This window comes from Panulirus ornatus, chromosome 72 (genome assembly GCF_036320965.1).
Source record: "Panulirus ornatus isolate Po-2019 chromosome 72, ASM3632096v1, whole genome shotgun sequence".
Lineage (NCBI taxonomy): Eukaryota > Metazoa > Arthropoda > Malacostraca > Decapoda > Palinuridae > Panulirus > Panulirus ornatus.
Window position 1 is genome coordinate 7,671,140 of NC_092295.1, and position 25,809 is coordinate 7,696,948.

At 41.0% G+C, this 25,809-nt stretch overlaps 1 protein-coding gene across 4 annotated transcripts; it reads right to left on the bottom strand.

Annotated features, from left to right (window-relative positions):
• Nucleotides 1–1,666: 1,666 nt before the first annotated feature.
• Nucleotides 1,667–21,818, bottom strand: LOC139748066 (glutamate receptor ionotropic, kainate glr-3-like). 4 transcript variants are annotated; one of them, XR_011712527.1, is made up of 13 exons: nt 21,226–21,818; nt 12,950–13,082; nt 12,246–12,349; nt 10,638–10,728; nt 9,785–9,943; nt 8,527–8,674; nt 7,255–7,472; nt 6,154–6,308; nt 5,783–5,893; nt 4,352–4,515; nt 3,522–3,602; nt 2,438–2,492; nt 1,667–1,885 (listed from the first exon to the last, which is right to left on the bottom strand). XR_011712527.1 is itself a non-coding variant. In XM_071660655.1 (12 exons), exons 2-11 carry the CDS (start codon nt 12,989–12,991, stop codon nt 3,538–3,540), a joined length of 1,257 nt encoding a protein of 418 aa, XP_071516756.1. In that variant the 5' UTR covers nt 12,992–13,082; nt 21,226–21,818; the 3' UTR covers nt 1,667–2,492; nt 3,522–3,537. The 4 variants fall into 4 exon arrangements, 2 of the variants coding, with proteins under 2 accessions (XP_071516756.1, XP_071516757.1); XR_011712528.1 differs by having other exon boundaries at nt 1,667–2,492; nt 4,352–4,534; XM_071660655.1 differs by having other exon boundaries at nt 1,667–2,492.
• Between the last annotated feature and the right edge of the window lie 3,991 nt (nt 21,819–25,809).

The window sequence follows — 25,809 nt, forward strand, 5'->3', positions numbered from 1 at the left end:
ACACTATCAGTCTACAAAAGAAGTTGTCCACGCCAACAATGTCACGTTGGTGTGGCCCTACCACAAGACATGCTTAACATATAGATGTTTCAAAACTATAGAATTACAAAGAGACAACTTACCTGAACCACTGTTCGCCCGTTATTGACTGTGAGGGGCAGCAGGCCATCACCACATTACTTCATACACGAGTCGATTCAATTGAACCAGCGTCGGTTCGGAACCAACAACATTGCTTCAAACTCCATGTTATCACAGAAACTATACTTCCACTATGTCAAGACAAACAGTACAAAATACAATGCATAATTGACAATACATTGACAACAATGATATGAAAATATATTAACAATAGGTGTTTGTCTCGTAAGCTCGAAGCTTCGCATCCTCCCGGCAGGATTGCCACACGCCCGTCTGTACAGTCATGAACAGGGGACAATCTGGAGTAACAGAATCACAGAGCACAATACACAGATCAAACACGACAGTAGGAACAAAGAACATGAAAATTAGGGGAAGGAAGACCATAATTCTAAGTTCCACGAAGTAGGGAGGTGATGCAATGTAAACAGACGGACATGGAACTCCCCATTTTCTTTTGTTGCCTATGTATTTGCTCCTTACATCTCTAGCCATTTCTTGTCATTTCATTCATATTGTTACTTATTTCCCTCTTTCGTCAGTCCCATTCTCTAATCCTACAAGCCTTCCCTTCAGTCATATAATCAAACACCCAGAAGAAAATGTATTGAAATATTAAACCAAAAATGTTAGTCATTTCAAATGATCCAAATCTTACTGCTGCAATAACCCAGAAAGTTGATTAATCTTGTCATTTCTTACCAGCCATTGATTGTGTGTGCCGATAGCTGAAGACTGGCAAGGGAAAGAGAGTTACATTTTCTCGCCCAATAGCTACGGGTCCAAGAATACAGCCTTCCGGCTTCAAATGATGGGAATATCATTTGCGAACCCTCGAATTCACACACTAGAGTACCATTTCGTAACAGACAACGGCTTTATGATAAAGGGAAGCAAATAGTCTGCAATATAATTCACTAGAAAAAAATGTAATCCAAAGTAGAACAAAAATTTGTATTTCATTAACCCCTTGACAATAAGCCACAGTGTCTCTGGAAGACCTAACGTCGCTCATGTTTTGAAATATTTTTTTTTTTTGCTTCCTGAGCACAGTTTGCTTGCCCGGCAGCATCACCAAGAGCGTCAAGACGACATCTGAGTGCCGGTGATGAGATGCTGCAGGTAAGACTTCTATAGAGCAGCGAATCCTACCCATATGGTTCATATAACCTCACCGAGGGTTAAAAGTATAACAAGCAACGTTATCTTTGCACAATTGATGACTCCATCTCATTTGGTCGTCCCCTGTACAATATAATCTTCCCTTCTTGTCCTAAGACTTTTTTCTATCCCAGTGAGGTTCCTGCAATGCTTAGAAAGCTAGCCATTGGTAGAAATCCACAGGTCATTGAATATTGATGTGCACTTCGTGCAGGTGAATGTGTGCTTGCACTTCAGAATTCGTTTCGAGTCTATATATGTAGACGTTCACTAATTTCAAAAGCCTGTAATGAACTTTTTAATCTATACTTTCAAGTGTTTGCTCGTATTTTCATATATAGGTTTAGATAAAGTAACTTTGGCAGTTGCTGATATCTTTATTGATGGATGTGGGAATCTACTGTCAGTTACAAAATAGGAGTATTTTTCAAAACACAAAATCTCTATAAGGAACTTTTACAGACATCTTCACCATTGCAGAAGCCTTGTGTGCAATCTAGCCAAAAAGAGTTGATGTATGCTTCCTGTCCTGTCCCAGTAGTGGAAAGGGAGGACGAAGCCTTGCCTCCTGTCCTGCCAGCACCTGTGAGGAAGGATGCGACAACCTATGCTTTCTATCGCTACGAATTTGTATAAAGTATTTCTACCTCATGACAATTAGAACCTTGCACATCAATACGAAACATTGTGGAGATTAATTAGTAGCTAATCTAGCAGCATTCATATCATCATCTAACCACTGAAATTGATGATTAATACATACAAGCATTAAGATCTGGTTGACTGTGTAACGTATACAAGTGTAAAATTTTGAGGTATGATATATTTCTAAGGCCTAAAGTGAGCAGAGAAATTTTCTTACGCAACGCAAACTTATGGAATAGATAGACACACAAGCAAGTTATCTATAGTTTATCATATATTCCCTAGTTCAGATTATAGTCTGCATTCATTGATATATTCCTCCTATATTTGTTGTAGTGTTCCGATAAGGATTCAACAGCCTTTTGAAAGGTTAATATACATTTCGAGTCCTTGATGGTAAAACGTAAATTAGATGCCGCAGTTTTGTATGGTCTGTAAGTTAGTACCAGGATCAGTGAAGAATCAAGACAATGTTCGGTGGGATCCAAACCTTTAAAGCAGGTCCATGTAACGATAGAGAGGATCCGAGATGAATTCCAGTTGGTCTATGGAATGAGAAAAAGAAAAAATCAATTATAATCATTTCCAGTCACGCACCAATTGGACATATTGAAGCAAAACCATTCACTTATGATGAAATAAAGTGAGAAAACAAAAATAAAAAGCATAAATACCAAACCAAAAACATACATGCATACATATATGCAGGGACCTTCCATGTACATGTACTCTGGCCTATCCTAGACATGCATACGGGACCAACGTTCACCTCTACACGGACCTTCTGAACACATGTACAGGACCTTTTTGACATGTACACGGAAATTCCGTGTACATTTATATGGAGGTTCTGTTCACGTATACACAACATACCTTACACATGAGCCTTCCGTTCACATGTACAGAGACCGTCCGTACAAATGTACACTTACCCTCGGTAGAAATGTACAAGAGGGTAATCCTGATGCAGATTGTAATATCTTGTTATTAATCAGTAATGCAAAAGGCATTTGGCACCGAAAAAGAAGATATGTCGAAAACAATTACGGAAAAAGTTTCTTGCGGCATTTCTCATGAAAGGAGCTACGATGAAATGACTTAACATCTTATTTCCCTATTCTGTCAACAACTGAAATTTGACAAAGAACCGAAAATGGTTTGCACGATGGGTTCATACAGACATACTCGTATAATTTTTCAGTGATGCACTTTCTCAACGATCCTTTGAGGTAAACCCTCTAAACCAATGAGGAACTTATGCCAGACCTTTTATTGCTGTTCCTGTTCAAACTTCCGTAGCAGAACAGGATATCTTGGACTATCTCAGTTACATGACGAAACTGTGTGTAATGGCAGGTTTGTTCAGGCTAGATGACAATATCTCGTTCCTATAATTTTCATTTTTTTTTAATAAGCATTTCCTCATGTAAAACAAAGTTTTGTGAATCTAAAAAGCATACACTTGGATATGTAAGTTTACTAAATAGGCATGGTACGTTTTCATTGCTATATTTGCCATATTCCAGTATAAACATGCCAATATATAGAAATGACTAACAACTTGATATAATCACCCATATCCTGGATAGCTCAAGCAGTTGCCCGCGGTGAGTGCAGGAACTCGCAGAGAAAAACCACACACGCAAGACTCAAACCTGTGATGTATATGAAGAAAAAAAAAGAGCATCAGAATTAATGTGCTATACAGAATTACACACTGTAAACATAACCTATTATTAGAAATGGATGTCATAGGGGTTGTACGACTCGCGAATCATGCGAGCCACATTAGAAAATGTTAGAGAAAACATTTACTAATGTGGCTCACATGATTCGCGAGTCGTAACCTCATCATTAAGAATGATGAAGGCTTTGAAGACAGCCACCACTTATGTAAAACGAAAGATTTTCTAAGAAATGGGACTACGAGTTTTGTGCATTGTCTTACTTGGTGTTGTGATTATGAACGTTTATATATTCAGTGATAAAAAAAGACGACAACGGTGCATGATAATCCCTGATAAAACTCTTGTTTAAGAGGAGAATATTGTTGTCTCATTTTCACTTCTAGAGAAAGAGCTCAATAACATACTGACAATTATCACAGTGTATAGGAACACCCTGTGCGTAGATATATCAAATTCTTGTAATGAAAGAAAGTAGAAAGACATTTCTTGGTTGAAGACACCATTCACAGCAAATGAGTTTGGAGGAAATGTTAAAAGTAGTGGAGTCTCCTGCGAGATGAATATCTTTTTTATCAATTCCCTGTAGACCAATTAAGTTTTGCCATCGAATCATCATGTCCAGGTTTGAATGCTCTGTCATGTTAATTTCATGGATCAAACTCGAATATTGTGGCTGCACAAAAAGTCTTAAGGTTGGTGCTTCTGGTGAAACTGACCTCCAAGGATGACAAAGAGGGGACCGGTGAACGACTCGATGTCAAGTGGCTGGATGCCATCTCCCATGCGGTCCTTCTTGGGGTGATGGAGACAGTGGGTGGAATTGGTCAGCTCGTCCGCCAACCACTTGTTCCACAGTCCTGACTCCAGCACTATCCGAATCCTCCATTGGGAGAGACATGCTTTTAAAGATAGGTAAATCAGCAAGATATAGATAAAAGTGTAAATGTCATTACAGAAATCAAGTTTCATGAAGTATTTATACGAGCGAAGGACTAAAAGGAAAAAAAAAGACAAACATATTTATGGGTCAACAACTAAAGGTTCGCTGCATGATATGAAGACATTTTCACTATATGGAATGTTTTTAGTACGATATCAATCAATATCTGGCAAGAAATTAGGTTTAAGGAACAAGGTTTATCAGTTGGGGGTCAATCATGTTTTTTTCACTTTCAATACTTCAATTAATCCCCTTATTTCCTATGTGCATAGTTAATCTAAAGTACGAAAGAAAAACTTGACAGATAATCCCCTATATCTGGAAGTTTCTAATTTTCATCAAAGAAAGCCTTTAAAGTACAAGAAAAATATCAATTACAACTTAAATCTATGATGGTAACAAAAGTAAATTTTTGTAGGAAATTGGCAATCATAAACAGAGCGAAAATGGGTGTATTCTATGCTGCATTTGCCACAACCAACTGTGTGATCCAGAGGGATCAACAAGTTGTGGAAGAAGTAAAGAGCTGACAGCTGCTTAGCCTAAAGATAGAAAAAAATGGATGAATACGTCTCAGTGGACTCTGTGCCTTAAAGGTAATTAGACACGATCTCTGCAAATATAAGAATACCTTATGATTACATAAATGACCACTTTGGATCATTTCTATAGTGAATAAGCAAGTTCCATTGATAATCAATGACAAAATTCCTCGTTAAACACATGCGTTGTAACACAGGACAAGTCACCAGAAAACATTAAAAATCTACATCAATATGAACTCCATCCAAGTGGAGAATTAATCTATACCACAAAAGACATCAGTTATTGGACTCAAAAACTTGAATGGTGTAGCCGCTAGAAAAGGGTGGGAGGAATATATATATAAATATATATATATATTCATAACACCAATATTGACATTAGACAAGGCTAATGCGCACTGCTACTCTGTGGTGAAGGGAACCAAGTATTGAGTAACTAGCACAAGTGCAGATGGTTAACAATTATAAGTATCGTTCACCATAATAATCTATGAATTATGAAAGGACACAGAGCTGATGAAAGCCAAGAACAACAAAAGTGAAGACAGATAAAAAAACTCAGCAACAATGTAAAAGAGAGAAAGTTGCATAAAGCAGAAAAATAGCATTTTCGTGTGTAATGAGCCATACATAAACTAAGAATCACAATCCATGAACCTTACACATGATTTGCCTTAGCGAGGTACTTCGAGTTCTTTCTGAAGGCCAGACTCATCTCAATGTTGGTCATCACGTCTCCCTGTGTGATGTACAGATGACACTCACCGGAGGCACTGAAATATTCCAATGATATGTATATATATATATATATATATATATATATATATATATATATATATATATATATCATATACATAGAACATGAAACATACAGAGACAAATAGACAAATATAGGATTTCATAGCATTTTCCAGACAACTAATGGACTTTTCATTGTAAATGATGAAGGTAGAAATAGCCTTTAACTTGGAAAGCCACTCCATCATCCCCAAAATATATCAAAAATGCAGTTTGATTATTCATTCTTCAGTACCTGAAATCCAAATCCATGGCCTTCAGAACGGTGGTACCTGCAACAAACGCGGTGAGCTTCCTGTCAATGATTTGTTTGAGAACCTGTAAGCGGTTGCTGAAGTTTCCTTGGTATCTCTCCTTGTACGCTATCTGATGCAGTTCGTTCTTAGAACCCTTTTATGTATGAGAAAAAAACAAACAATCATTTCATACGACTTGGAAAGATGGAACTTACGTAGCATTTTTTTCTTGCGTGTGTAATAGAACACCTATTTGCAATTTCCTGTATGTACTATATAGGGAGGGACTTTTTATTCAAGTGGAGTTTCCATCTTATGAACATTCTCTCACCATGTCTTCAGTCACTTTATTCCATAAAGACACATTTTCTCATCTTAGGTTTCTTGCATGATCAAATGTCCTCTCGTTGTTCTATTCCTACATCTCTGGATGAACTGTCTGCTGTCTAGGTCATCAATGCGATTCAAAAAGTTAAAGGCTGTGGTCAAGTCACCAATAACTCCTTTTTTCTTCCAAAGCGGTTAAAACAAAGGATTCTTGCCTGTCTATGTCATCACTGTTTCTAGAAAGTTAAAGACTGTGATTATGTCGCCCCTAACACTTTTCTGTTCCAATATCGTCAAAGTCAAGTCCTCTAACCGTTCACTGAAACACATCTCTCTCAATCCTGTTACCACCCAGTTTTCATCTATATCCTAAGGTCGTTCCTTCAAGTTTTTCACTACTAAGGATTCGGGTGTTAGTGTTGTGTTTTGGTTGTAAGAACTGTATCACCTATATTTTACCCTCACTTACACTTCTTTACAGTTATTCTTAGACATACTTGATTATTCTTCCTCTGTCAACACTACACATCATATCTTAGACATCAAAATGATCAAATCTAATATGCAAAAGACATTATCTTGAGGTGGCCTCCTACATCACATTGAAATAATGACTTTCAAAACACAGTCAAGCAAGTTCCTCTCTTATACTGTATCATGGATAATGAATGCAAATTCATTAAGGCGAAATGTGGAAAAAAAAATCTGAAATTCGTTTGAATGAATTATTGGACGAACATTGTTTTCTGTATACAATTTTTTGAAAGAATTACCTGTAGAAAATTCAGTAATGAAGCTCCCTCTTCAATGTACCAAGGAAGAGCAGACTGGGAGACAAGGTCAGGCAAAGAATCAATGGTGATCACAACTCGAGGGAGAGTGAGCATGGCGGTGAGGATCCCGCTGTAGGAGGTCATGAAGACCAAGGAGGCCAGGAGCCAGGTGGTCACTATGACGCGCCCTCCGTCCTCCTTCGGCAGCCACTCAGAGCCTGTAGGAGGGATGAAGCAGTAAACACCGACCAGTGACGCTAGACCGAGAAACGAATGCCAACAAATACTATGCTACCGGCTACTGGCGCGTATCGCCGCTGACGCTCACTTTTACCAACGCACGTTCGACAGCAGGAGGACGTCCCCCTTTAACAATGCTTCCTACGGTAATAGTTCTTACTTCAACTTTTCGACACAAACACAGCAAGGCTACTTACTGAATAGCCTAAATGCAAGTTCAATTTAGAGTGGACGAAACACTGTCTATAAAATAGGGAGAGGGCTTCAGTATTATACTGAAGTGGTTAGGGAACTGAAGTCAATTATGAAGAGTGGAATCACAGCGTTGGACACCGATGACTAAAAAGTTAATTTCGATAACGATAATCCGATTACCTCAATTTTAATAACTTGTCATCAGAAGTTAACGATGATACGATAAAGATAACTTTTTATACAATTCTTAAAAAAAAGATAAAAGCTTCAAAATCCAGAAAGAAATGCTTATTCATACTAAATCTAAGAATAAGTAAGCATTTTCTACAAGTTTTGCAACTTTTTCCTTCATAATTTTGAAAAAAAATTAATCAGATATATTAATCAGATAAAAATCAACTTCGATAATTATCCGTTATCGGATTATCGTTTTAGTGCCAAACTTTGTGGAATCATCAGCTTAAGAATCAACAGAGTTAGCTGTCGAAGGAAGCTAGAATAAGGGAGAAGCAATACCGCCCATGTATTCTCCGAGTGTCGTACAAAGCGAGTAAGAAGGACGGAGTGGATGGCTGGAAATCCTCCCTTCCTGTATTAGTTTCCAGCACACTTAGCACTGGGACAGCCTCATTGTGAAGCAGAAAGAAGGAAGATTCCAAGCGTTTTCTGCGATTCTATTGTACGATTCTCTTTTAGTACAAGTGCCAAAAAGATTTATAATAAGAAGTCTAACCATCAAAGTTATCATCCCGAATCTTCGGTAATATAACTATAACTTTATGTGATTGCCATTCATGTGTGTTAATGTATGAATAATCCTTCATTTCTAAACCTTACCTTCCTGGCTGAGGGTGAGCAGGACCCAAGTGCTGGCTTTGGAGACAATGTTTCTCGTGATGACTCGAAATATCTTTCCTTCAGCCCACACCACACACGCCATAGCAGTCCCCACACTCAGTAAGCTGGCCAGGATTAAGAGCCATACCTATCGAGTACAACTCGTCTCAAAATGGGAATGATGATCACTTTGTACAAACTGGCAATAAGAACTGAATGACAAGGTGTTACATGACGTCATGCGGTGCTTCATATACATAGCATGATATACAGACTGGCTGGGAATAGTGGTCAAGGAAAACGGTATATGTATAGTGCATGATACATAATCTGGCCATATTGGCCAAGAAACACCTTGTATGTACATTGTATGATGCATAATCTTGCCACAGTGGCCAATAAACACCGTGCATACGGTGTGCATGATGCATAGTTCGGTTATATTGCATAATAAACACATAGCGTTCAGTGCTTGATAACAGAAGCAGAGCGAATGATAAATATCTCATAAAAAGTACAACGAGACACAGTGCATTCAATAAGCACTTCATACACAATGCGTGATGCACATCCTGAGCATAGCGCAATATACATCCTGGACACATCACACAATACACTTCTAGGCACAGCACACAAGGCAAACCATACACGGATTATGACACACGTCAGACACAACATGGAACCTACAGCGGTTTCTAGCCTTTATGAAGTGTTGGACAAGTAAATTTCATCTGAAGAACCGTCAAAGTCGTACGTTTCGGGAAATATAGACGGTTACTGAAAACAAAACTGATCACTACAAACATTCTAAATTATTTTTTGAAAATATGGTGAAATGTCATACACTCATCAGGTAACATGGTCATCAAGACGTGCGATTCTACATGCAGAGCTTGTGACAATCCTCATGGCCCATCCTGGAAGTTCATCATACTCCTGAGGTTTGGATCCACTGCCCTAGATACAGTCTATAACACACCTAAAACACAGACTACAGCTCATGTGTTGCAAAGCGTATGAAACGCGACTCAGGTGTGCCATAGATAATATATATATATATACTATATATAGAGGACAAGATAAACACCGTGTACACCAAGATGTACACTGCAGTTGGAGAGCAAAATAAATTCTATGTGTATTGCCGTACGATACACAACACGTTCTCAGAGCACAGTAAACACCTCATGTATGATGCACACTACAAATGCAACGCGCAATAATAGCTTTAATAGACACATGCTACAATTACCAGTACCTGGACAGTGAAGGGTTTGAGGAAGCCAGACACATCGCTCTCTATTCTGGGTCTGGGTGTCATTATAGTCCAGCGCTCATGAACAATAGGGATAGAGAAGTCACAAACGGTGGCTCTCTCTCGGGATATGCCAAAGGGACCCAGAGCTATTTCCACCTCCTGTGCGAGTCATGAAAAGATATATCAAAACAATAGATTTGCCACGATATACCGGAACAAATCATAATCATCAAACGACTTACAATGACTCTTTCTTTGCATACTTCCTCAACGGAAACAACCTTATTATCAAGCACATTCAACAGTCCTTCGGAATACTTACTTTATCTCCTTTTCACCTCATTTCTTTCTTTTACCACTTCCGTCTTTGGCCCATTCACCGATTTCTTCCATTTTCCTCCGCACTATCAACCTTCCTCAAAAAGACTTGGTTCTCCCTGAAGTCTCCCTAGACTCTTTCTCCCCAACTCTTATTTGCCCTCTTTTTCAGCCCCTGGATCTTCCTTTTGACCTTCAGACGCCTCCTCTTGTGGTACTCTTAATAACTCGCCAATACACTTCTCTTCACTGTACTCATTAGCAAATGAACCTCCTCATCCCATCACTCACTACCCTATCTCACTAGCCTTCTCCCCACCTTCTGGATACCACACACACACTTCTCTTTCACTCGTCTGCACTGCTTCCTTAGATAGATTCTATTCCTCACCTACTGCACTAGCTTCATTTACTCCTACCGCTCATGCTCCCTTAAGTCGCCTCTGCGACACACAGGAAACACGTAGAAAGTATTAATGTGCAAGTTTGCCTACTTATGTGTGCGTGTGTGTGTGTTTTGTGCGTGTTTACTGACCTCCTTTTGTATCTGGCCTAACATGCCATTCCAGGATCCATTGGGCAGCATGACGCCCCATAACATGTCTGGTGGAGTTATCAACTCGTATCTTGGAGGAAGAGAGAAAAAATTAAAGCATAGATAATGATGTACAAAAGTTTTCCAATCTGTCACCTCAAAATATCTCTGTTTGCAGGTAACACAGTCTCTCTCTCTCTCTCTCTCTCTCTCTCTCTCTCTCTCTCTCTCTCTCTCTCTCTCTCTCTCTCACGTAAAAGCAGCGCGAAACTAGGATGGTATAATTTTTCGAGACCCAGAGCCATTAATGATATGAGCAAGAGATCACAGTCTCAAGTATAATGACAAGTGGACACATTAAGATCCAAACAGTGACTAACACGTCAAGAACTGAAAGGCAACAATTGAGATAGTTAAGATATTTAAGTAATGCTTATGGCAGGAGTTGACCTCAAAAGACAAAACAAAAGGTGTACTAGAAGATACAAGGAAACTGTGATATCTAAATTTCAACCATAACAAAGTGGACTGAGGTTTACAGCAAGGCAGCATCCACAATATGCAAGACAATATTTAGCCACAGCAATGGATATGTCAACGTACCACTTTTAATGTGTAAAAAAAAATGCTGATGCCATAAAAACGCCACAGTTGCTGATGAATACAAAGAGATAAAAAAAAACTATTTATGAACAGAAGGAAATGGATGCGATAGTTACAATATACAAGTTAAAGAAAAAAAAGGACAAAAATGGAGCCACATGATATAACAGATCTTACATGTAAGAATAATATAACCCAAAGGATCTATTTGCATATACAAACTGGGCAAACGAACAATAACAGGAGAAAAAATACAATGACCCAAAGACAATATAAGGAAACTTGATCGACCTGCAGTAATCATGTGTTCAACCTAAGAACCACAGAAAAGGAAAAGTTCGAGCATTATGACGCAATATCCTTGCATATTTCAAAATAATGGAGTGAGGTATCATAGAATCATTTAATCAGCTTAAAGAAAAAGAGTTCCTTGGATATGTTGCTGTATCAGTTATATTTTTAAAGGGAAAATGAAGACAAAATCCCTGATGATGCTACAATAAAGCGTCAATCAAACTAGCACAGAAAATGTACACAAAATGTAGCGTTTAAACCATATTTCTGATGTTTGTTCTAAGCTAACTCCTAAACAGCATGGATCACTTACTGTAACATATGAAAAGAATTTCGAAGAGGGACAAAAATAACATTTCTAGAGTACATAATCAAAATCAGAAATGAAGGCCAGCATGGAAATGCACCAGTCAAGCATACATACACCTATGAGTTCACTACAACGATTTTTGAGACTATAACATGCAAATAAGATGGAAACTTCTCTTGGCTTTTATAAAGCATTCGACAAAGTAGCTATACCGTTGTATTAGAAAATGTGGCTTCCCCAGGAAGCCCAAGGCAGCGCTATTCCAGTAGCAGCGAAATAATGGACTCCTTTCGAGTGAAAATCTCATGGATGCAACCTCATCAAAAGTGACCATGTGTTCGTCGTACAACCTCATGCAGGTGGAGTCTATATATACGCACCTCCTCTCCTTCCTCACTTACTCAAACTTCACATGTTGACTTAGGGTTTCTAACAGGATCCTCAGTGGCCCAGTTAAAGTTTTCTCTCCGTTATCCAAGATCTTCCAGTCTGAAAACGGCAGCCACTGGTGGATGAAATTAGAAAAAAAAAGGGAATTAAAGAGGTATTAACACTAGTTTCCGAATATAAATGCTCGATTTAATTATATTCATACATATTAAACGCACTTCCATTTACATTCTAATTTCATGTTTAAACAAGTTGTTCTACACTAATCTGGCTTTTGTGTGTGTGTATATACATATCTTTCTTTTTCTTTCATACTATTCGCCATTTCCCGCGTTAGTGAGGTAGCGTTAAGCACAGAGGACTGGACCTTTGAGGGAATATCCTCACCTGGCCCCCTTCTCTGTTCCTTCTTTTGGGAAAAAAAAAGAGAGGGAAGGATTTCCAGCCCCTCGCTCCTTCCCCTTTTAGTCGCCTTCGACGACACGCAGGGAATACGTGGGAAGTATTCTTTCTCCCCTATCCCCAGGGATATATATATATATATATATATATATATATATATATATATATATATATATATACATATCGCTATGAGACTGCCTCGATTAGGGCTCTAGTTTACCGGACCGGCTCAATTAACAGAAGAAAATAATGACTAGTTCCGCCCATCGGAAAGAGTCGACTCGCCTCCTTCGTGTAGAATATGACCACTCACCTCTGAACCCGTTACTGTGATGACGGGTTTCACTGCCGTCATGGTTAGTGTGACTCTGGAGAAGGAGTTGCCTTTGTAGATGTGCCCTCTGTCTCCAAACAGCTGACGTAGGTAATGTATCGCAAAATGGGATCTGAAAATTCCAAATATTTGAAGATCATGAAATCAGAGGGTGAGGAGATAAACGGAGAAATTAGAAAAAATATAGCGAAAGATAGAAAACAAAGGGAAAGAAATGATATAAAAAAGACAAGAAAGGTTAAATATTCTTAGGAAATGGAAAATAATATAGTGAAAGATACAACAAAGTGAAAGAAATGATATAGAAAAGATAAGAAAGGTTAAATATTATTAGGAAAAAAAATATAGTGAAAGATACAACAGTGAAAGAAATGATATAGAAAAGATAAGAAAGGTTGAATATTCTTAGGCAATGTTTGAATACTCATTAGGATCAGACAGAAGATGCAACAGATAACAAATGAATATCATCAATTTTCTTTAGAACAAATGAATCAGTGGAGGAAAAAATGGTAGCGTTTGACCTCACGAAAAAGGCTTAAAGTGATCAGTTCACTAAGTCATCAATATGTCGTGTACGTGAATTTGTCGTGTACGTAAATCTCGAGCAATAGTTGAAGTATGAACAACTAATAATAGAGGGTAAATGATATGTCTCTTTAGTAGTGATCTTTAATCTACACAGAACAGTAGAAATGACTAGTTATGAAATGCATTCGTGCATTGTATGATGGGATTTGCAGAAAGGTGTCTGCATGTAGCGTTTCGTATCGCTCATGTCCAAAACGAACAGTAACCAAAGAAATTGACCTTTTTTTTTTTTTTGAGTTGAATTCTTGCCAACGAAATCCTTTAAAAGACTTAAATAATGATGAAAAGACGACTGGGTGGACTGAGCAAAGTTCTACAACAGCTCTGTGCTCTTGACTTACGAAAAAAAAATGAAAAGACACCAAAAGACTATTGACTGAACAGAAAAATATGGCAGTACGTGTATATATATATATATATATATATATATATATATATATATATATATATATATATATCCTCATCTGTGGAGGGAGACAATAGAATTGTTTGAGAAAGATAGTCCCTCAGTACTTCAGCCATCATAACTGTATATATCCTTATATCTGGAGAGAGGAAAGATGATTTTCCCTAAGACAGATATCCTCTCACAATACAGAAGTTTATTGTGTCCAAATGATAAGTGACGATGGCGTTTGGTGACGAGATTTATGAAAGTATGGAATTTTGTCTTTTAACGGCCTTGAAAAAGGGTTTGAATGTATGGGATTTTGTCTTCTGAAGGCCTTGAAAAAGGGTTTATGGGATTTTGTCTTTTAAAGGGCTTGAAAGAGGGTTTGAGAGTATGGGATTTTGTCTTCTAAAGGAATTGAAAAAGGGTTTTTGGGATTTTGTCTTTTAAAGGCCTTGAAAGAGGGTTTGAAAGTATGGGATTTTGTCTCTTAAAGGCCTTAAAAAAGGGTTTTAATAATTTAATCGATGAGATACGCCTACGAAACTTGAAGGTAATCCATTACACGTGTAAAAACGGAGGTATGTATAGTCATCGCATCGGGGTATATGAATTCTCACATCCTATCTACAAAAACGAACTGGCTGCTCTGCTCGATCTCTAGGGTTAAAAGGTCACTGCTGGGAGTAGCAATAAGTTACATATTTCTTCAAGATATGACTTTAGCTGCCCTGCTGACTGGGAGACCATACGTATGGGAATAGTTGTCCAGCGACGGACAGAGTCTTTCCAGTCAAGTCGGTCTGGTAGGTGCATGGGAGATCGGGTCTGCAGGAGTCCCATGCTCAGCGATGCCTTACGTTCCCCAAAGTCAGATTGGTGTGGACATGCATTGCTCGCAGGGCAGCGGCGAGGCGCGCTCTGTGTACATTCTACATCCTTGGTACAGCTGACCATTTCCATCGCCACACTGCTAAGATTCTCTCTCTCTCTCTCTCTCTCTCTCTCTCTCTCTCTCTCTCTCTCTCTCTCTCTCTCTCTCTCTCTCTCCTTCTGGCACTCTGCCCCCAACTAGCGCCCTGTTGTAATTGAAGCTATGAGAGAGTCCTTGCAAGCACACGATTAGCTCGTTATCCCTACATGGGACGAGCCTGACCTACCAAACTTGCAAGCACACGATTAGCTCCTGATCCCTCCATGGGAAGAGCCTGACCCACCAAACCTTGCAAGCACACGATTAGCTCGTTATCTCTACATGGGACGAGCCTGACCCATCAAACATATCCTGCTGTGATGGTGGGAGATGCGACTTACGAAGATAGAGACAGATGTTACGTTATGCCCCCAAACTAGGCTAGCAACACAGAAAGCTGTGTCAGTACTAAGCTGGTACTAACTAACCCAAGACTGAAATCGCCTCTTGTTTTGCGTGATGCTCCTTACAAATCTGTTGTATCAACAAGACAAGTACTTCAATTTCTTTCGTGAATTACTCAACCAATTCACTTTTCAACACTATGCATTTTCGTCGTGTCTTTCACTGTCATTTCATCCCTGTGTTTGCTCGCATGAACACCACGAATATGACATTTCACATCTTCCTTAAATTTACAATGAACTTTCTGTGGACGATGGTAGGTTTTGAGAGTTTAATCCTGTAACTCTTGCTTTTAACTTTGTTAAAATGATAAAAACTTAATTCGAACAAACACTACAACACTTCTGTTGTTCCTACAATCTGATATTTTACTAACTACGACTTAAAAAGGAGAATATTCTTAATCGGTTAATCTATCTATGGGCTGACCAAGTGCTATGAGGAGTTGTTAACCTGGCAGTAAAATCGATTTTGCGTCTAACGCTTCGATTCATTTCCGAATTACAGTTGCTAGTTAAACTAAATCTTTACTTTCTAGTCATCAAATGTCTAATATATAATTAAAAACAGCACGTTAACCCTGCCAAACGATCGTATAAAGTTGGACAGAACTGACAACAATATTTTCCCAAAGCAGATCCCAGTCTTGTCTGGATCCAACATGTTTATACACCACACACACACAAGCTACCAAAACTCTAGTAAACACTAGTGTAAGAGTGGACATCGCGTTTACATAGAGCCTTTTGTGTGTAACTAAACTTAAGACTCTAGTCCTTAGTTCCTCAGTAACTAATTGACTTAGAAAAAAGTAACAGACGTTCTAAGATATGAGGTGTACAGCTTCAGCGATTCGGGTAAGTAACCATTTTAATATATCACGATCACCACAGGAATCTACAATGTCATTTGACCTACAAATGTCTATATCTAATTCTTGTTAAACTATTTCTATGCGTTAATCCAATGGGTTGTAGGCAATGCTCCATTTATCTTCATCTTGTATGGACCAACATGTCGTCATTCCTACACACTATAAACTCACTGCACCCCAGCAAATGTCTCTAAAACTGCAAACATCCTCCACCATGCAAGGGGAAAAGTCACTGTGTCAGCCAATCTGTAAATGACAAGTTATCTTGGTGTGGGAACCTGCAGGGATGGTGATCGTGGTGTGGGAACCTGCAGGGATGGTGATCGTGGTGTGGGAACCTGCAGGGATGGTGATCGTGATGTGGGAACCTGCAGGGATGGTGAGCGTGGTGTGGGAACCTGCAGGGATGGTGAGCGTGGTGTGGGAACCTGCAGGGATGGTGATCGTGGTGTGGGAACCTGCAGGGATGGTGATCGTGGTGTGGGAACCTGCAGGGATGGTGATCGTGGTGTGGGAACCTGCAGGGATGGTGAGCGTGGTGTGGGAACCTGCAGGGATGGTGAGCGTGGTGTGGGAACCTGCAGGGATGGTGTAGGTTTATCTTAGTGTGGGGACCTGCAGGGATGTGATGTTTATCTTAGTGTGGGGACCTGCAGGGATGGTGTATGTTTATCTTAAGTGTGGGGACCTGCAGGGATAGTGTAACCATCGGCCACCAGAGGCGCCTCACCCGCTGTGCTCAGCCTGACTGTACCTCACCCCTGCCGCCACACGACTGAGGTTGGTCCGCTGTGTTAGCTCGACCAAGATGCTCGGGGATTGACCTCTAGAAAGAGTTTCAATAATGCAGCATCTCGGAGGACCCGCTTTGGCGCCAAGAATGTCCAGTGACTTTCTTCTCGTCAATTGATAATTGTGGATCAGTGAATATTTGAGCGAATGTCAGCCCTCCTCAAGTATGCTAATTGGAAATATGGCTCGCCTTTGCTTTTCGTGTATCGTCTAAGAATTTTGGAGTTGAAAGGCAAGGCTGTTGTAGTAAAACATCGGCGAGTATGCCTGAATGTATAAAAAGACAGACTTCATCTGTCAAACATCATATCATCCCATATATATATATATATATATATATATATATATATATATATATATATATATATCACTTTCCTCTCTTCCTACACGTACACATTCCTTACATCCTCGATAAAAACTTTCACTGCTTCTAACAACTTGCCTCCCACACCATATATTCTTAATACCTTCCACAGAGCATCTCTATCAACTCTATCATATGCCTTCTCCAAATCCATAAATGCTACATACAAATCCATTTGCTTTTCTAAGTATTTCTCATACATTTTTCAAAGCAAACACCTGATCCACACATCCTCTACCACTTCTGAAACCACACTGCTCTTCCCCAATCTGATGCTCTGTACATGCCTTCACCCTCTCAATCAATACCCTCCCATATAATTTGCCAGGAATACTCAACAAACTTATACCTCTGTAATTTGAGCACTCACTGTTATCCCCTTTGCCTTTGTACAACGGCACTATGCACGCATTCCGCCAATCCTCAGGCACCTCACCATGAGTCATACATACATTAAATAACCTTACCAACCAGTCAACAATACAGTCACCCCCTTTTTTAATAAATTCCACTGCAATACCATCCAAACCTGCTGCCTTGCCGGCTTTCATCTTCCGCAAAGCTTTTACTACCTCTTCTCTGTTTACCAAATCATTTTCCCTAACCCTCGCACTTTGCACACCACCTCGACCAAAACACCCTATATCTGCTACTCTGTCATCAAACAGAGGAAAGTGACTGGTTCTCAATGAATGTAGGTTTGCGGCAGGGGTGTGTGATGTCTCCATGGTTGTTTAATTTGTTTATGGATGGGGTTGTTAGGGAGGTGAATGCAAGAGTTTTGGAAAGAGGGGCAAGTATGAAGTCTGTTGGGGATGAGAGAGCTTGGGAAGCGAGTCAGTTGTTGTTCGCTGATGATACAGCGCTGGTGGCTGATTCATGTGAGAAACTGCAGAAGCTGGTGACTGAGTTTGGTAAAGTGTGTGGAAGAAGAAAGTTAAGAGTAAATGTGAATAAGAGCAAGGTTATTAGGTACAGTAGGGTTGAGGGTCAAGTCAATTGGGAGGTGAGTTTGAATGGAGAAAAACTAGAGGAAGTGAAGTGTTTTAGATATCTGGGAGTGGATCTGGCAGCGGATGGAACCATGGAAGCGGAAGTGGATCATAGGGTGGGGGAGGGGGCGAAAATTCTGGGAGCCTTCAAGAATGTGTGGAAGTCGAGAACATTATCTCGGAAAGCAAAAATGGGTATGTTTGAAGGAATAGTGGTTCCAACAATTTTGTATGGTTGCGAGGCGTGGACTATGGATAGAGTTGTGCGCAGGAGGATGGATGTGCTGGAAATGAGATGTTTGAGGACAATGTGTGGTGTGAGGTGGTTTGATCGAGTAAGTAACGTAAGGGTAAGAGAGATGTGTGGAAATAAAAAGAGCGTGGTTGAGAGAGCAGAAGAGTGTGTTTTGAAATGGTTTGGTCACATGGAGAGAATGAGTGAGGAAAGATTGACCAAGAGGGTATATGTGTCGGAGGTGGAGGGAACAAGGAGAAGAGGGAGACCAAATTGGAGGTGGAAAGATGGAGTGAAAAAGATTTTGTGTGATCGAGGCCTGAACATGCAGGAGGGTGAAAGGAGGGCAAGGAATAGAGTGAATTAGAGCGATGTGGTATACCGGGGTTGACGTGCTGTCAGTGGATTGAATCAAGGCATGTGAAGCGTCTGGGGTAAACCATGGAAAGCTGTGTAGGTATGTATATTTGCGTGTGTGTGGACGTATGTATATACATGTGTATGGGGTGGGTTGGGCCATTTCTTTCGTCTGTTTCCTTGCGCTACCTCGCAAACGCGGGAGACAGCGACAAAGCCAAAAAAAAAAAAATATATATATATATATATATATATATATATATATATATATATATATATATATATATATATATATATATATATATATATTCTACAGGAGGGTGTTACCATATTCCACCTACTCGAGGTTACACAGAGAAAAGTCACCTTAATTGAGACTATATATAGGAATACATTTTCGTCAAAGAACTTCTCACTCCAATGGGGTCTACATTTTCCTACTAAGGCAAGTGGTGAAGCCTTAGGCTGCAGGAGTATTCAAAAAGAGGTCTATAGTAACACTAGGACTCCCGTGGAAATTGATCCTGTAGTATATGTAGGTAAAATAACGCCAGAATATTTCTTGTACGATGTTATATGATTTGTTCCCAAGTCACAAAGATCAAGGACTTCATTAAGAGTTGTCTTAATACACGTGAGAGTAAATATTTTGCTCCTAGTTCTAATTATATGACTGTGGTGAGAAAACGTAATGGATAAAGTAAATGCAGGAGCCTATGCTTTAGGCCACAACAATTCCCACTGACATTTGCTGGTGCATTCTACTGAAACAAATCATGTAAATGTGTTTATTACGGGAGAATATTTTCTCTGAAAACGAATTCTTTTTAAGCAACTGTAGCTAGCGCACATTCATGGGTATCTTTCTACACTTTACTAAAAGTGAAAATATAAAAAAAAATGTGTGAAAAAATACAGAACTCATCAGAAAGCATTATTTTCTTATGAGGACAATGGGATGAGAGAGAGCCTTATAGTCCCCCGGTGTTTTTAGAATCATTTCTTGTTTTATTGAGATACGAATACCAGTACCCTTCATTTCGTTATCGTTTATATATCATTCACTTATAACTTCCCGCAAAACCACTTTCTATGAAAGACCTTTTGTTACCCAGGACCTTTTAAAAGGCTGCTGTAGCTCTAGGATGCGCAATTCCAATAACAGGAAAGTAAAGATTCCTTTAACATGAGGACATCTTTGACGTGATTGTACTCCCAATCATACAGTCTCGTCAAATGTGAATTTCCACTTTCGGTTTATTATCAAGCAGAACCAGTCTGGCAACACCCAACGATACATTCATTTTGTAACTACATGCACGTAAGCTTTCATGGTCGTATTCTATATTTACGAACGATCGTGTGTTCCAATATAGTTTTCTTTATTAGATAAATCTGCTTTAAGGGTGCCATGTCATACGTGCCATACGAAATATTATAGTTAATATCATTCTTTATTTTTCTAAAACAAGACGCTATTATTTCTTATCTATTAACAATTAGTTTATCTCCGGTTATTATCGTGTCTTGGATGAGGTGATATCAATAAATGATAAGTTCACTTCATTGTACTCTTCTGTGGGAGCTAATCAGATTTCAATTCTAATATAAACTTTCTTGGAAGCCACTTAGCGCATTATAAAAGTTTCCAGTTTGTCCTCATGTCTACAAGGTGACTGTGTGCTCGTTAGTGGAACGAACGAACCAGGCGATCAATACTACTGGAATATACCGCAGGTGGAGGGTCGCTCTTGGGCGGTTGTATAACAGCGAGCGTACGGGAGGACAGTCGCTTTGAGGAACTCTACACTCCATAGGAATCCATCATTTCCCTGCTATACATGGATGTAAATATGTCCAGAGGAACAGCTGGTAGGAGACGAGAGGGAAGGCTTGCAGAGGTTATACGTAAACAGAGAAAGAGATGGATGGCACGAGAGTGGGTGAGCATAGATATGTTAGGTTCTTGTCAAGAGATCAAAGCATGACTGACTGCAGAATGGGAAAAGATGAGAATAAATGAAGCTCAGGGAGCGGGTGAGGAATGGGAAGTATTTAGTGAAGCAGTGCAGGCATGCGAGAGGGAAGTGTGTGGCATGCGGTGGGTGGTGAAGGGTTTGGAGTGGAGGGGATGATGCTATAGTTGAAAGAGAAAAAGAGTTCACTTCGGGTAATTAACAGATCCCCGTTGCAAATACCGATATTTGTTTAGTAACCCAGTACTAGTTAGCAGCTGTTGACACAGCTACGTCAAGTTAAATGTTACTCGAGAGAGACGTACCTTAATTGAATAGCTGGTGGCTGTAGTTATTCGAGGCAAAAGAGACGGAGGAGTTCATAGAAACGAGCGGGGAGGCCTAGCAATAAGACTCACCCCATACCCTACCAACTTCCTTGTCTCAACACAAAGTCCATTGGTCCACACAGTCACTGCAGAGGGTTTCTTCGCCACAGGGATAGTACGATGGCGCCAATCTGTAGGATTGTCAACTTCGTTGATGATTTCATTACCAAGTAGTCGAGTGGCTGGCGACTTGTAAAAACCAGTGCTACCTGGGGGCTCCAAGGAGGCCAGAGAAATAGCTAAGGACTCAGCCACGTCAAGCCTCATGTCTGTGGCCTCGTCTCCCGATCCGAGCGTCCAGAAGTGTATGTTTGGCCTGCAGGGCGGGTGATGTCGACCCTCACCCATATCGCCGGAGTTCCAGTCATTCTGGTGGCGTAGATGCCAACGAGGAACTGGCGAGCGTCGAATCTGCACTGTTCTTATCAGCATTTTATTTCGAAGCCTGGCGTACGCTAATGGCACTATGTAACTTTGAATCCGCTTCCACCGACTTTGCTTTTCAATGATTCTTCATCGCATATCCCTAGAGCGATGACCTTGTGAGGTACAGGTTGTGAGAGGTCAGGTGGTCATGACCTTGTGAGGTACAGGTTGTGAGAGGTCAGGTGCTGATGACCTTGTGAGGTACAGGTTGTGAGAGGTCAGGTGGTCATGACCTTGTGAGGTACAGGTTGTGAGAGGTCAGGTGGTCATGACCTTGTGAGGCACAGGTTGTGAGAGGTCAGGTGCTGATGACCTTGTGAGGTACAGGTTGTGAGAGGTCAGGTGGTCATGACCTTGTGAGGCACAGGTTGTGAGAGGTCAGGTGCTGATGACCTTGTGAGGTAGAGGTTGTGAGAGGTCAGGTGGTCATGACCTTGTGAGGTACAGGTTGTGAGAGGTCAGGTGGTCATGACCTTGTGAGGCACAGGTTGTGAGAGGTCAGGTGCTGATGACCTTGTGAGGTACAGGTTGTGAGAGGTCAGGTGCTGATGACCTTGTGAGGTATAGGTCAGTTGTTGAAGACCTTGTGAGGTAGAGGTTGTGAGAGGTCAGGTGCTGATGACCTTGTGAGGTATAGGTCAGTTGTTGAAGACCTTGTGAGGTACAGGTTGTGAGAGGTCAGGTGGTCATGACCTTGTGAGGCACAGGTTGTGAGAGGTCAGGTGGTCATGACCTTGTGAGGTAGAGGTTGTGAGAGGTCAGGTGCTGATGACCTTGTGAGGTACAGGTTGTGAGAGGTCAGGTGCTGATGACCTTGTGAGGTACAGGTTGTGAGAGGTCAGGTGCTGATGACCTTGTGAGGTATAGGTCAGTTGTTGAAGACCTTGTGAGGTACAGGTTGTGAGAGGTCAGGTGCTGATGACCTTGTGAGGTACAGGTTGTGAGAGGTCAGGTGCTGATGACCTTGTGAGGTACAGGTTGTGAGAGGTCAGGTGGTCATGACCTTGTGAGGTACAGGTTGTGAGAGGTCAGGTGCTGATGACCTTGTGAGGTAGAGGTTGTGAGAGGTCAGGTGGTCATGACCTTGTGAGGTATAGGTCAGTTGTTGAAGACCTTGTGAGGTATAGGTCAGTTGTTGAAGACCTTGTGAGGTAGAGGTTGTGAGAGGTCAGGTGGTCATGACCTTGTGAGGCACAGGTTGTGAGAGGTCAGGTGGTCATGACCTTGTGAGGCACAGGTTGTGAGAGGTCAGGTGGTCATGACCTTGTGAGGCACAGGTTGTGAGAGGTCAGGTGCTGATGACCTTGTGAGGTACAGGTTGTGAGAGGTCAGGTGGTCATGACCTTGTGAGGCACAGGTTGTGAGAGGTCAGGTGGTCATGACCTTGTGAGGCACAGGTTGTGAGAGGTCAGGTGGTCATGACCTTGTGAGGCACAGGTTGTGAGAGGTCAGGTGGTCATGACCTTGTGAGGCACAGGTTGTGAGAGGTCAGGTGGTCATGACCTTGTGAGGTACAGGTTGTGAGAGGTCAGGTGGTCATGACCTTGTGAGGTACAGGTTGTGAGAGGTCAGGTGCTGATGACCTTGTGAGGTACAGGTTGTGAGAGGTCAGGTGGTCATGACCTTGTGAGGCACAGGTTGTGAGAGGTCAGGTGCTGATGACCTTGTGAGGTACAGGTTGTGAGAGGTCAGGTGCTGATGACCTTGTGAGGTAGAGGTTGTGAGAGGTCAGGTGGTCATGACCTTGTGAGGCACAGGTTGTGAGAGGTCAGGTGGTCATGACCTTGTGAGGCACAGGTTGTGAGAGGTCAGGTAGTGATGACCTTGTAAGGCACAGGTTGTGAGAGGTCAGGTGGTGATGACCTTGTGAGGTACAGGTTGTGAGAGGTTAGGTGGTCATGACCTTGTGAGGTATAGGTCAGTTGTTGAAGACCTTGTGAGGTACAGGTTGTGAGAGGTCAGGTGGTCATGACCTTGTGAGGCACAGGTTGTGAGAGGTCAGGTGGTCATGACCTTGTGAGGTACAGGTTGTGAGAGGTCAGGTGGTCATGACCTTGTGAGGTAGAGGTTGTGAGAGGTCAGGTGGTCATGACCTTGTGAGGTATAGGTCAGTTGTTGAAGACCTTGTGAGGTACAGGTTGTGAGAGGTCAGGTGGTCATGACCTTGTGAGGTATAGGTCAGTTGTTGACCTTGTGAGGTAGAGGTTGTGAGAGGTCAGGTGGTCATGACCTTGTGAGGTACAGGTTGTGAGAGGTCAGGTGGTCATGACCTTGTGAGGTACAGGTTGTGAGAGGTCAGGTGCTGATGACCTTGTGAGGTAGAGGTTGTGAGAGGTCAGGTAGTGATGACCTTGTAAGGCACAGGTTGTGAGAGGTCAGGTGGTGATGACCTTGTGAGGTACAGGTTGTGAGAGGTCAGGTGGTCATGACCTTGTGAGGTACAGGTTGTGAGAGGTCAGGTGCTGATGACCTTGTGAGGTATAGGTCAGTTGTTGAAGACCTTGTGAGGTAGAGGTTGTGAGAGGTCAGGCGGTCATGACCTTGTGAGGCACAGGTTGTGAGAGGTCAGGTGGTGATGACCTTGTGAGGTATAGGTCAGTTGTTGAAGACCTTGTGAGGTAGAGGTTGTGAGAGGTCAGATGGTCATGACCTTGCGAGATACAGGTTATGAGAGGTCAGGTGGTCATGACCTTGTGAGGCACAGGTTGTGAGAGGTCAGGTGGTCATGACCTTGTGAGGCACAGGCTGTGAGAGGTCAAGTGGTTATGACCTTGTGAGGTACAGGTTGTGAGAGGTCAGGTGCTGATGACCTTGTGAGGTACAGGTTGTGAGAGGTCAGGTGGTCATGACCTTGTGAGGCACAGGTTGTGAGAGGTCAGGTGGTCATGACCTTGTGAGGCACAGGTTGTGAGAGGTCAGGTGGTCATGACCTTGTGAGGCACGTTGGTTGAAGACCTTGTGAGAGTAGAGGTTGTGAGAGGTCAGGTGGTCATGACCTTGTGAGGCACAGGCTGTGAGAGGTCAAGTGGTTATGACCTTGTGAGGTACAGGTTGTGAGAGGTCAGGTGCTGATGACCTTGTGAGGTACAGGTTGTGAGAGGTCAGGTGCTGATGACCTTGTGAGGTACAGGTCAGGTGGTCATGGCTTATTGCGCCGCAGACGTCACTCACCCTCCCGGGATCCAGGTGTGTGGTACCAGTTATGTGTACCTCCACGGCCAGTGGCTGTCTACCACCCTGGGGGAGAGAGAGAGAGAGAGAGAGAGAAGAGAGAAAGAGTAAGTGGGAGAGAGAGAGAGAGAGAGAGAGACCTTCGTGAGATTGTTGAACAAATGAAATACAATGGATCATCTTTTTTTTTATTTTAAATCTTTATTAGTTGTAGAATGATACATTCATAGGTCATTGAAACCACAAACACATCTTCAAATTATTTCTTATATTTGCCATACAATACTGACACTTCCAAGGGGCAAGAAAAAAAATATCCTTTCATAACAATTTCTTCAATGTACAATACATCTTCCCTGTAATTACCTAATTCCATAGGACTAATACAAGATTTATATAATTTACAACTTTATATACAAACTTTGCAACAGTTTGAAACACTAAAAAATAGTCCATCGAAATATATCATCCCCCTTCCACATAGACATTGATGCCACTTTATCAAATTCGTTTTCGAAATTTTAACAATATCTTACAAACTTCTGTCTATAAAAAATACTATCACGGAGAAATGCCATGGTTATATAGACGTCGACCACCACCACTGCCACCACGAGGATAGCAATGGGGGAATCCTATTTAGATATACAAAAATAATATCTACAGAAAACCACAAACACGTATCTGTAGAGTCGACAGAAGCCAAAAGAATAAGCTTTCTTTTATATACTTTAACAGAACGTGCATATATATATATATATATATATATATATATATATATATATATATGCTTTGTAACATTTAAGAGATACACTAAACATATACAGCTTCGTGCTGGTTATCATTACAGTGAACATTCCACATTTGACATCACTAAAAATGACCTAAGCTCATGGTTTGTCTCTGGTAGCACAAAACTATCAG

Coding starts and splice junctions, on each gene's coding strand:
- LOC139748066 (XM_071660655.1), bottom strand. CDS start 12,991: ATGACGGCAGTGAAACCCGTCATCACAGTAACGGGTTCAGAG. Junction 10,729..12,245: donor AGTCAACATGTGAAGTTTGA/GTAAGTGAGGAA, acceptor TCTTCCTCCAAG/ATACGAGTTGATAACTCCAC. Junction 4,516..5,782: donor CTCGCTAAGGCAAATCATGT/GTAAGGTTCATG, acceptor CTCCCAATGGAG/GATTCGGATAGTGCTGGAGT.